This window comes from Syngnathus scovelli, chromosome 5 (genome assembly GCF_024217435.2).
Source record: "Syngnathus scovelli strain Florida chromosome 5, RoL_Ssco_1.2, whole genome shotgun sequence".
Taxonomy (NCBI): domain Eukaryota; kingdom Metazoa; phylum Chordata; class Actinopteri; order Syngnathiformes; family Syngnathidae; genus Syngnathus; species Syngnathus scovelli.
Genome location: NC_090851.1, coordinates 12173806 through 12186058, shown reverse-complemented (window position 1 = coordinate 12186058; position 12253 = coordinate 12173806). Strand labels below are relative to the sequence as shown.

General features: G+C 38.0%; 1 protein-coding gene across 5 annotated transcripts in view; it reads left to right on the top strand.

Annotated features, from left to right (window-relative positions):
* rptor (regulatory associated protein of MTOR, complex 1) overlaps nucleotides 1-12253 on the top strand; it is a 101426-nt gene that overhangs the window by 20534 nt on the left and 68639 nt on the right. For all 5 annotated transcript variants that reach the window (XR_007481358.1, XM_049720104.2, XM_049720101.2 and 2 more), the window contains exons 5-8: nucleotides 631-789; nucleotides 2051-2197; nucleotides 6170-6345; nucleotides 11064-11123. Coding sequence is in view for 4 of the 5 variants with exons in the window: in XM_049720104.2 (XP_049576061.1) it covers nucleotides 631-789; nucleotides 2051-2197; nucleotides 6170-6345; nucleotides 11064-11123 (542 nt within the window). In the remaining variant the exon portion in view is untranslated. The remainder of the gene's footprint in view (nucleotides 1-630; nucleotides 790-2050; nucleotides 2198-6169; nucleotides 6346-11063; nucleotides 11124-12253) is intronic.

Sequence of the window (12253 nt, the reverse complement as noted above, 5' to 3'; positions counted from 1 at the left end):
CTTCTGCTGAACGGAATGGTAAACAACTCAATGATGTCCGTGTTTCCCCCCCCCCCCCCCCCCCCCCCCCAACTTTCTCTTTTTATTAATGTCTGACTTCACAAATTATACTAGTGCCATTATTTTCTCTTGTACAAAGTACTCACAAGGTGCACACCATGAACAAATTATTCAACAACAAAGTAGCAAACATTCATGAGGATTTGTACGCCTCCCTTGTATATGTTTAACTACTCAATGCTCAATGTATGTGCCTCTTCTCTGAGCCTTCTTGTCATAACATTCATTCATTTCATTGACCCCCGTGCAGTCCCACTGATCCCTGTCGGCGTTGCATCATTTAATACGATGAATATAAAGGCAATGCTTAGTCTTAGTTTTTATGGCACTTTCTCTCACAGTTCTGCAGAAATGTTAAGCGATGAATATGTACATGACATTAAAATTTCAGCCTCATTTAGAGTGCTTGGTTAGATGAGTCGTGCTAAGAAAAAATACTAGGGTGCTTTATGCCTTTTTATCCTTTCACTATGGGGGGAAACTCTCCAGAAATGCATAGAATAAATTTATATGTACAGCAAAATTCTTGATCATTTCACTCATGCTCATGTCTTCTTTTATGTGTTTCAGGCACGTTACAAACAAAGCCTGGACCCCACAGTGGATGAGGTGAAAAAGCTATGCACGTCTCTCAGGCGAAATGCCAAAGAGGAGCGGGTCCTCTTTCACTACAATGGGCATGGGGTTCCACGGCCCACTGTCAATGGAGAAATTTGGGTTTTTAATAAGGTAACACTCAACTCATTAATAATCCATTGAGAGCGTATTATGTTTATTTGCATTGGAATTCAAAATGTAATTTTAAATTAAGCTTATAATCACGGCTGAGTTCGGGTCAATATATGTAAATCCCCTTGAAAAGTCATAAATGTGCTTCAACATTTAAATAAAGGGTATCTTATTTTACTATTAGCCTAAAAAATGCCGTAAGTGCCAGATTGGTGTGACAATTTACCTGAGCGTTTAACTTACGGGAGAAAACGTTTGCCTTTGGATCACTCATTAATTCATACACTATTGAAATTTTATTTTATCCTCCAATTCTAATGACTTGATGTTTTCAATGTGGCATTTACGTTTAATCAACCACATTATTATACGCATAACAGCCAAAAGACTCCTACTGTCAATGGCCATAAATTCCAATCATCCCAGCTAAACAAGAAAATAATACAATATCTAAGGGAAGTACTTAAGCCTAGTATGTCTTCATATAATTAGTAAAACAAATAAACAAACACATGAAGGCATAGAGATGAAAAAAATCCACAAACATTTGATCAGAAACTTATTTTATTAACATAATACAAACGTTACTGAATGAATATATGGCACAATGAATGAACGAAGCAACTTCAGTTTATTACTGGATTTTAAAATGAGATTTATTTAAATGAGTCTTTTGGGGATAAATGTAGTATTTCTTATTGTACCACAATTTGAGATGTCCTACCTGTTTAAGACAAGATTTATGCTAGAGTTAAGATTAGATTTAATGCTTTAACAAATAAGAAAATCAATCTTAAAACAGGATGTTATGAAACACTCCAAAAAGATTTTTGGGGGTAAGAACCAAATAATTTGCAGCATGCTTGTTGTTATCCCAGTGCTAATCTTCAGTGAAGACATGAAATATTGTTTTGAGTTTTTCATTGCCCCTATTCAATAAGCGAGCAGTGATGCAGTGTTGTCGTCTAAACTTAGCTGCTGCCACTCGATCCCCAGCACACCCACAGCTGTAGTGTCCTTTTAGCTGCTTCTGTTCTTCCTCGGCTTTCTTTTTAATAAATTGTTGATTATGCACATTTCATTCACGAAAAGAAATGCAACCTGACTGTCATTAGTGATGTCTGATCATTAGCCCATTCCTGTTTGATCACCCACATTTCGCTTAAATTGACGTCGTTGATCATTAATAATTCTACTAAATCAATTTTATGATGCCACACCACTCTAATTCTTTCACCACTCTCATGTGTTCCTCTTCAAGAACTACACCCAGTACATCCCGCTGTCCATCTATGACCTTCAGACCTGGATGGGGAGCCCCTCCATTTTTGTTTATGACTGCTCCAATGCTGGAATCATTGTCACGTCCTTCAAACAGTTCGCCCTGCAGCGAGAACAGGAGCTGGAGGTGGGTACGCACACACACACGCGCACACACACACACACACACACACACACACACACACACACACACACACACACACACACACACACACACACACACACACACGCGCATCCCCGCACACACGCGCACGCACGCACACACACACTCACACACACACACACACACACACACACACACACACACACACACGCACACACACTGTTATTCATGTGATTCATAAATATATTCTTCATGAGAGCTGGCTCATTGAATGAAACATACACCTATAATACAGTAATTTTGGGTATGCTGTTTAATGATGTACCGTAATTTCCGGACTATAAGCCGCACCGGACTATAAGCTGCACCAGCTAAGATTTAGGGATATTTTAGTTTTTTTCTTACATAAGCCGCACCGGACTATAAGCCGCACGTGCACATGAGTTTTTTACAAAAAAAGACAGTACACAGAAAGCCGTAAAAATCCATAAATACGCCGCGCGCCATTTAAGCCTCAGGGTTCAAAGTAACCTTCTGAATAAAATGCATTAAAAGTTCACATTCATTACAACTTGTTTTTGGTGAGCAAAATGTCAGAAGAATTGAATTTAAATGCTGATTGATTGGGTTTTAATACAATGCAGATTATTCCAAACAGCGCCACTGCTTTGTGTAATCTCTGAGTCACATGGCAGACTAAGAGAAAGGGTTTAGAGCCCTTTGATGCAGGTCACCTAGCATACATTCCTACTAAAGCCCATAATAGTCACAAGCAACACAGCCAGAATAAGCAGCAGCCATAGTAGTGTTTCAAAATAGTATTTTTGTTGTTGTTTCTTTTCTTCAAGATACCGCACAACAGTGGTCCACAGCCTTTTTACGAGTGTATAAAAGTGATCAAGCCATCACAAAAATCACGAAAAAAATCGTACATAAGCCGCACCTGACTATAAGCCGCAGGGTTCAAATTTTTGGAAAAAAGTTGCGGCTTATAGTCCGGAAATTACGGTATATAATTCTTTATCTTTTTGATAAAAACATGTGACATGCGTATGTGTGGTGGCGAACATACATATGTCTTTAAACATACCCTTTAAACATAATGGAAGTAAATGTTTCTAGAATTTGTTTTAATCATGGAAATATAGCTCATTCCAAAAAGAGGAGTTTAGCCATATGCAGTCGTAAGAAAAAAAGAAATTTGTGGAAAAATATGAATTATTTAAGGTGCATTGAGGTGCAAATTCTTATTGAATTGTAACCCTCAGATTCACATTTGAATCAAATGTTGAGGTGGCAAGGGATTTCCACCCCTAATTCAAGAGATAATTATGTCAACACAAATGTTGGTTATTTTGAATAGAGCAAAGCGAGAGTATAATGTGGAGGACATCCACAACGAGCAAAACACATTTGTGATCGAAGACAGTAGAAGCTGATAAAAATCCTTCACTGTACTTATCCAACTTAAAGCCTTTTTTTTTTTTTTTTTTTTTTTTACTTTTTTTTTTTTTTTTGAAAAGAACTTGAGCAAATTGTTGCCACAGTAATCCCGTACAGTTCTTTGGTTTCACCAACTTGCACTAGTGCACTGAAAGTATTTAACTGTCGCAGTAACATTACCAGTCAGTGTTAACTGATGTATAAATATAATTGTAAATAGCTTTTACTACTCCCTCTGGTAGTGGATTAAATGACAGCTGCCCCTGTAAATGCAGCGAAAGTTACATATATTGTAACATCTACAAAGCTTGAGCGATTGCTCTTCACACCCACTCATGCAGGAAGTCCATAACGTGCTGGGGTCATAGAAGATGAAGGGACATTTTAATCATTCAAAAGATGATCCATGCAGCGGGGGACCCCCACCTCGCCCACCCACTGGTCAAGCATCCTTTTCATAGCCAGACTGCCATTTTCAGCCTTATGGCTTTGATACGTTCACATTTTGAATACTCGGTAAGACATACTGTCGATGAAGACGTCGGCATGAAATAGAGAGCTGCAGGAAATCTAGGATATCTCAGTTGCTGCGGAGAACTTCCTGCACAGCAACAGCCTTTTGACGTCCATGTGTGCATGCCGCCTCCTGAGTGCGCTATTATAGGGCCACCTGGTTTGTTTTAAATATCTCATCACTCTCTGTGTGCACTTAGCCTACATATTCACTGCATTCGCTGTGGAGCTTTTCTCAGACTGAAAGGAAACAACTTTTATTCGATGCGCAGACACGTAGAACCGCCTGACCTTTGGTGTGGATTGTTGACCGAAGGCTGGGTGTTTTGGTTGTCATCATTTCCACAAAATGTTTACAGTTATTTGAATGTGAATGGTTGTCCTTATGTTTTATGTGACTGACTGATGACGATTTCGGCATGTATTGTCTACTGGGAGCGGTTCCAGTACCATGCACACCTAATGAAGATATTTGAGATAGAAAATGGTGGATAGGCGGGTTTACAGTAATAGATTCTACCTATTACAAATACTAATGCTTGGTTGTGGTCGCTTTGTAGAAACTTTGTTTTACTGTGGTGGTGATCGTGATCATGTTACATGCATCCAGTCCTTCCCTGTTGAATTAGTCTCATTAATTAGTGTCACTTAAAAGAAAAGCATTCCAAGCTTTTGCGTTGGTCTCTAATATTCACAGTAGAGGACAAAGAAAAGAAACCTGCCATGGTGATTTTTATGGTAATTTGTGAGATTACAATATGCTAATGTGATAATTACGCTGGATACTCTGCATTAATCAGCTTCCGCTGGCAATGCTGTCATATTTACCTCAAGGATTAGTGTGGCACACACGTTCTCCAAATTTTCTTTCGGGCGACGATGCAATTCTGAGGGTGACACAACTGGGACCTCACAAAGAACGTGCTGCTTTGTTTGCTAAAAACAACAACAAAAAAAGAGTCATGCTTTTTTTTTCGTAGCAAGATTGCTACACATAAGTACGTCATCAAACTGCTACCCACTCATGCCTGAAAGCCTTATAGGCCTATAGAGAAATTACTTGTGTTGTCTTTTATGTCAAATTCAATGTTCTTTTGATTATATATCAGCATAAACCATCCATCCATTCTCTTGTCCTCATTCGGGTCACAGGCTTGCTGGAACTTATCCCAGCTATCATTGAGCAAGAGGCTGGGTAGAACCTGAACTGGTTGCCTACCAGTCACGGGCAGAAAAGTAAACCATTCACATTAACTCCTACAGACAATTTAGTGGTCAGTCAACCTACCATGCATGTTTTTGGAATGTGGAAGGAAACCAGAATACCCAGAGAAAATTCACACAGGAATGGGGAGAATAGCAAACTCCACAAGGAAGGCCGGAGTATGGTTTCAAACCTTCAACCTCAGAACTGTGCAGTGGATGTGCTAACTAGTCATCCACCATGTCACCCTATCGCCTTGATATTAGTTAAAAATTCAATCATGGAACGGATGTTGACTTCATCCATGTTTTCATTTCATTAAGATAAAATGTGAAGAGTTGGATCAAAATGTCAGGAAAAAGAAGTGTCTGCTGTCTCTCAATATGAGTATGGTGTTGTGAACTTTCTAAGAATGTATGGTAGAAAATTCTTCCTAAGAACACGCCTCCTTATAAATTGGAACGCACGCACGCTCACACACACACACACACACATTTAGTCCTTTGCAGAGCTAGACTAAATTCTGAAAGATTAGCGGACCAGGGCAGTAAAGGGCATAAAAAAGTAGTTTGCTCCGTTTTGGGACTCAATTCACATCCAAACAAATTGTTATGATCTTGTTACTTTTGAACACCATATATCCTGTATGTCAACCAATCTATCCTTCTTCTTGAATTATTTCCCCAATGTAGTCACTGTAATAATCAAGGCTGAAATTGTTTAGGCCTGGATGGGGGCAAAAGAGCTCCAGTTTCATTCATACTTGATATACGTTCGATGTGATGTGTTCAAATAAGTTGAACCAGCAGAATCAGTGTCTTAGCATGTCTTTGCAGGTGGCTGCCATCAATCCTAGCCATCCACTTGCTCAGATGCCGCTGCCACCTTCCATGAAGAACTGTATCCAGCTGGCTGCCTGTGAGGCTAGCGAGTTGCTACCAATGAACCCTGACCTCCCCGCTGACCTTTTCACCTCCTGCCTCACCACACCTATAAAGATTGCCTTGCGGTGGTAAGTCTTTTGCACATTCATACCTTTGCTTGATAAACCCATAAATCACAAAGGGTATTTTAATCAAAATTTAAGAACAGACTTACTGAATAAAACTAACATTTTTATGCAGCTGAGTAAGTGCGCTTTTTTTTTTTTTTTTTTTTGCTCAGGCCTCAACCCTTTGACTTAATATTGGCTATGCACAGACAGCAATCTTTGATGGGCGAAAAAACGATAAACCAACCTCAAGCAGAGTGCTACACAGAGGATGGTCCCTGCATGGGTGTCTAGTAAAAAGTTAATACCTGATGATATTCAGAAAAATATGTTCATTAGGGAGGCTCGTCTAGTACAGCCACCTGATGTGAGTGCATAACAATATCAACTTTAAATGATCATCTTTCCTGGAGCAAACTGGTTGCATCAGCCAAGCAGCATGTTTGTGTGTGCATCAAGCTGAGTGGCTTCCACATGGTGATCACATCAGCAATCACTTAAAAGAATCCACCCTCTGAGATTCAAGTTTAAATTCAGCCACACACAGAGCGACTTTGCTAAAAAGACAGAACTGTTCACAAATTAATGTGAAATAATGTTTTGAAGCATCGTTTATTATTTTACTGAACCACAAAAGTGTGGTTTGGTTGAACCGCCCAGGCTGTTTTTGCTATATTTCCCAATCAGAAGAGAAGAGGGTGAGAACATGAGGGCTGGTCAGAGACTGTGGAATATGTCAATTTTCTTCATATTCCTTGATGCAAATTTCATTGCTAGCCTCAAGGATTGAACAAACCATCAAAAATGTTTTTTTTTTTAACTGTACAGCACGATTATTACATCTTACCACAATACATCATTTATGCAACTTGGCAGTGCTGCAGTTATTCAGTTCTCCATTGAAAATGATTGTTTCCTAGCTAGTTCAGGATAGGGATATAGTATTAGGTGTATATTTTCAGAATACAGTATATTATCAGTTGAAATGTCACGTAATATTTACAAAGGTCATCTGATGCTGTACTTCAAAGGCTCTTCTTTATATCAATATTGTCTGTTGTCTCGTCTTTTCACACGAGTGCCTGCACACGCACACACCCGCCTGTGTGCATTTTCATTACAAGCGTCAGACAGATGATTGAACACGTTTTCTATTCAAAATTCAATCTAGTCTATAAACTTTCCATGACGCATTTTCTGTTAGTGAGAGTGACAGGCTACCTTCAAGAAGTGGCCTACAGCTGCCATAACGTTTCTTTCCTGCCATAAATGTTGAAGAGTTTAGTCACTCTTCCACTGCTCTAAATCCACATATAGCTATGACCTTCAGCATAATGAACCCTCAGTATTATGCCATTAATATTGATATCCCTCGCCTAGATCAAGCTTCTGAATTATATTGACTCAACTGTTCCTTGAAGCTCTGTAACTCTATTAATGGATGACTCGTGTCCTGTGACTGTTTAGTAAAAAATGCTTTAATTAGTTATAATGAACACTCCACTTACTATTACACCTTCAAAATTGACCAAATCCACTTCGCAATCAACATACAGTGTACATGTCAGGCTGAGGCTATGATGAATTGTCCCCTTGCGTATTATCTAGAGGTGTCAAAATAGATTGATTATTCGGAATTAATAAATTATCAAATTAATCAAAAACGTCTTTCAATAATCAATTAATAGTTTGGACCCATTCTTTACCTAAAAATGATCAAAATCCTCTGATTTCAGCCCCTCAACAGAAATTATTTTCTAATTTCTGTAGTCCTTCATGAAAGCAGATAGATTGATTGTGTGTTTTATCAAAATAAGACATTTGCTAATATCTGCTTTTACTTTGGAAAACAATGACTAAACCAATATCAGAATCCATTTCAAAAATGAAAAAAAGTCTCTCGTGTGATATTGCTGAATTGTTGTTTAGTTGTTGTTTTTTATCACTCAGCAATACCAAATAAACAACAATAGCGGTACTAATTAGATATTAAACAGTAATCAGATTTTTTTGTAATAGAAATAAAATCTATCTAATTACTCAACAGAAAATTTGTTTAAAAATATTTGATGGTGACAGTATCAGTACGGTGCCAGGAAAATTGCTGTACATCACGAGTGTGAATTATTCTAAATTCAGCGCAAAATTTCTAACTGATCGGAAAGAATAAAAACTGCATTGAGTAGACTACTTGTGCTCTAACCTCACTTTTTAGATTCATAAATTTCATATGTAGCCTTCTTCCCTTCTATCTGCTAGTTTGAATAACAGCACCATTAGCTCATTTTTTCTGCTCTTCATATGAAATTATGCTAATTTTTCTCAGATTTTTCTTAAATTTGCAAAGCTTTAGAAAATAATGAGTACTGTATACAGTATTTGCTGGAGTTTGTGAGTGGGTGAAGGGATGCAGTGATATGTGAGCATACCTGGGTTTTAAAATTTAATGAGAGGCAGCAAGGCATGGATGATTGTGGTACAGAAGGGGAGAGAGAGACGAGAAACGGGCAGGCTGTGTGCATGCTTACATCACATTGCTCAGCTGTGCAGAAAACCTTTACCAATAGATATCCATCTTTCATGATTTTGCCACTGCTTTGATCAACTTCATTTGATCCAGGATGTGGAAAATAGAGAGAAAAGGCACAGGACATAACTGACTTACAGAAAGAGAACAGTACAAATCCAAAATTGTCGCGCAGATATCTTTTTTTTTGTTTTGTTTTGTTTTGGGAGTAATCTTATAATATAATTGGCAAAAAACCTCATTTTTGTCTCAGAATCTTAGAAATTGATTTTACCCAGCTTATTGCCTCTTGTTGATACAAATGTTTTACAATTACTTATGGACATCTAACCATGAAATACGTTACTTTTTAAATAAAATAGTTTATTATTGCTCCACTTTAGCCAATGTCATCTTAAAAAACGAAGCACGTAAATTTAAGCTGTTTTACGTCGTGAAATATCAATCAATTATTGATGAGATCTTTTTTTCCCCCTCAAGTATTAAATATTCATGACTTATGCAAAGGCGTGTGCTGTATGCTTTCTGTTATTGCTGCTACCTTTCAACATTGCAGTTAAGATTGGATGATGTAGACCATGTCATTATGTATGCAATGAACAGTGCTTTCCATAAAGAGAGGAAAGACGGATGAGACTTAAATATACAGTAAGAGGCTGGGCTCACATTTTGCTCCTTTAATTTATGGGGCTCCCCTGACATATACACCTGCCTCATTATGGTCTGACTTCAGCTCTATGCGTCAGTTTTACAGTAAAAAATAAAGCCATTGCAACAGTTATACACGGCACATTATACCACCTTGATCTTGTTTGAGGATCTCCTCTGCTCCATTGATCTAGGATGATCTATAAACATAGGTAAGTACACATATATATTTTGGTGTGCTTCTCAAATGAGGATCAGAGGTTGTGGTTTGGTGTTTATTTTTTTCCTGCCCCACTGACCACATGGATGAACATGGATGACTTTTTTACTCCTACTCTATAAATTATTGGGAGTATGACTTTCTATCCTTACTTGAGTCATTATTGTAAAGTAACAGTACTCCTGAGTATGATATTTGGCTAGTCTTCCCACATGTGGTTATACTGCAACATAAATATCAGATCTCAGTCCCAGCCGAGGTGGCGACAGAAGCAGCTACTTCGCGAGTTGCCGCTCGGACTGAACTGAGAAAGAAATGAATCAGTAATCAGTTCATTCAGACATTCAATTGAGTATGTTCATGCAAGACATGTTTGTTTGAACAAATCGTTTGGCAATTGCAGAACACCAAAACCAGTCTCTCTCTGAGTTGCGTTCAATGCCTCTATGGTGAGGATTGTAAGTTTGAATTCACAAGCAAAGCAAAAAATATATATATATATCTTAAATTTGCTTGCTTGTATGTCAAGGCACCACTGTATTATTTTCAACAATTTCATTGATAATTTCAATAATAACAGTCATTTCATCCTAACTATGTATGAGCTCAATGGAACATTTTATTCTGAAAGTCAAACAAATCTAAATTTGATCATTGTTTACAGTTTGAACAAATCAAAATTCAGCCTATGGTTTTTGGATAGTATAACCTCCAGCCCATGTTCTCTCCCATCTCTCTGCTCTCTTCCTCCTGTTCCTCCCATTCCACAGGGGTTGGGGAAGAACTGAACTTTCTCTCATGCAACCTTCCTCAATTGTTGTAGCTCTGTTTACGCTGTCTTGACTCTCTGTTACTGTCAGAAAGCTACAATATTTCCAACTCCTGTATAATTCAGAAATAAATCAATTTAGTATATACTGTGCAATGTATTATTCTGAGGCAAACAATTGCTTAATTAACATCCTCAAGTTCCTCATTCTTGTTCCATATGGTAAAATGTCATAATATTGAAAGAGTCCACATAAGGCACCTCCTTGTGCTGGATGGTCTCTTCTCATTTTTATTCCAGGTTGTCTAATACATTTATTTAGCACTATACCTTCCCTCACCCAGGTACATAATGCCACACCCAAATGCAATGTCAAAATGAACTCAGTGAGTCTCCTCATGCCTCTCAAGAGGCTACTGTGAGCTAACGCCTCACTGTAAACAATACAAGCACATCTACTACTACTAACTACTATAACCCAGACAAGTTACCTGTTAAGGAAATGATGAATTCTGAAGTTCTGAGTATGTTTGAAACAGATATCTTCACATCTCACAAATATTTTTTTTCTTTAGGTTTTGCATGCAGAAGAGTGCTAAGTTGGTGCCTGGGGTGACGTTAGACCTTATTGAGAAGTAAGTGATTGTCTTAAAGGTACTGCACCTTCTCAAGCATACACAGTTGCAGATGCCAGTGTGCGGTCCTTTGGAATTTCTTGGATTTCTGCAAAAATTGGTCATGAAATGTGATCATCTCAGTCCCAGTAATAAACAGAATCAATCTAATTTCCTAACTCCACCCAAACAATTGCTTCTTAGCTGTTATATGACTCAACTTTTAAATAATGGTTTTGCGTGTGTATATAGTATATGTATTTCCGTACATATTGACTATTCTTTGTATTTGCAATCCATATTGCTATACTGTATTTTCCATGACTAAAAGAAGTATATGAGCCCTTCACCTAGGTTAAAAAGTTCTCCAAAAGCTGTAATCAGAGGCAGGATTGAACTGTCTCTTATAAAAACACCAATTTTAAGTTTTCTATTCTCGTTGACCAGAGTGGACCATGCCACAGACACCGAGCTCTCGGAATAACCACAATTAAGTTTTGTCATGGATCAGCCAGCATGTCGTGAAACATAACTTCATTATCAATTATCTGTTCAAAACAAAAGGTCCATTTTCCAACATTATCCACTTGTGGTTTATTAAAATAAGCATGCCAAGTTTGCCTCCCTTCTTGGCGGTCCAATTTGTTGTCTTATCATCTGCCAAATTAATGCAACCTGGGATTGCTTATTTGAGCTTTATTCTTCAGTATACAACTTCAGCATGTGCTACAATGATCAGTCAATATTATTTTAAAACTTAATTTGAAAACAATCATAACGGTTCCTGTCCTGGTCCATGACACAGCCACACAGTCCACAACATTGTTTCATGGAAACTGGTCAACGCATTACGCATCATCGTACGCACTCGCTTCTTTCTTTTAAAATAAATAAAGTTTATGACCAGCAAAAATGAGTGGGGTTGCTGGACCAAGTGAGAATCCAAACCGAATCACTTTAATTCCATCGCTTGATTGACATACGGGTAAGCCTATCGCCAGACAAGCACAGTGAACTGCAGCAGTTTGGCTGTGCATACAGTAAACCGCCCCTACTTAATTATTCTAGATTACGTCTAACATTAGATATTAATCAATCAGTTTATGCTGAATTTTATTTTGTGTGCAGCATGGAGTTTCTTGTGCGCAGAG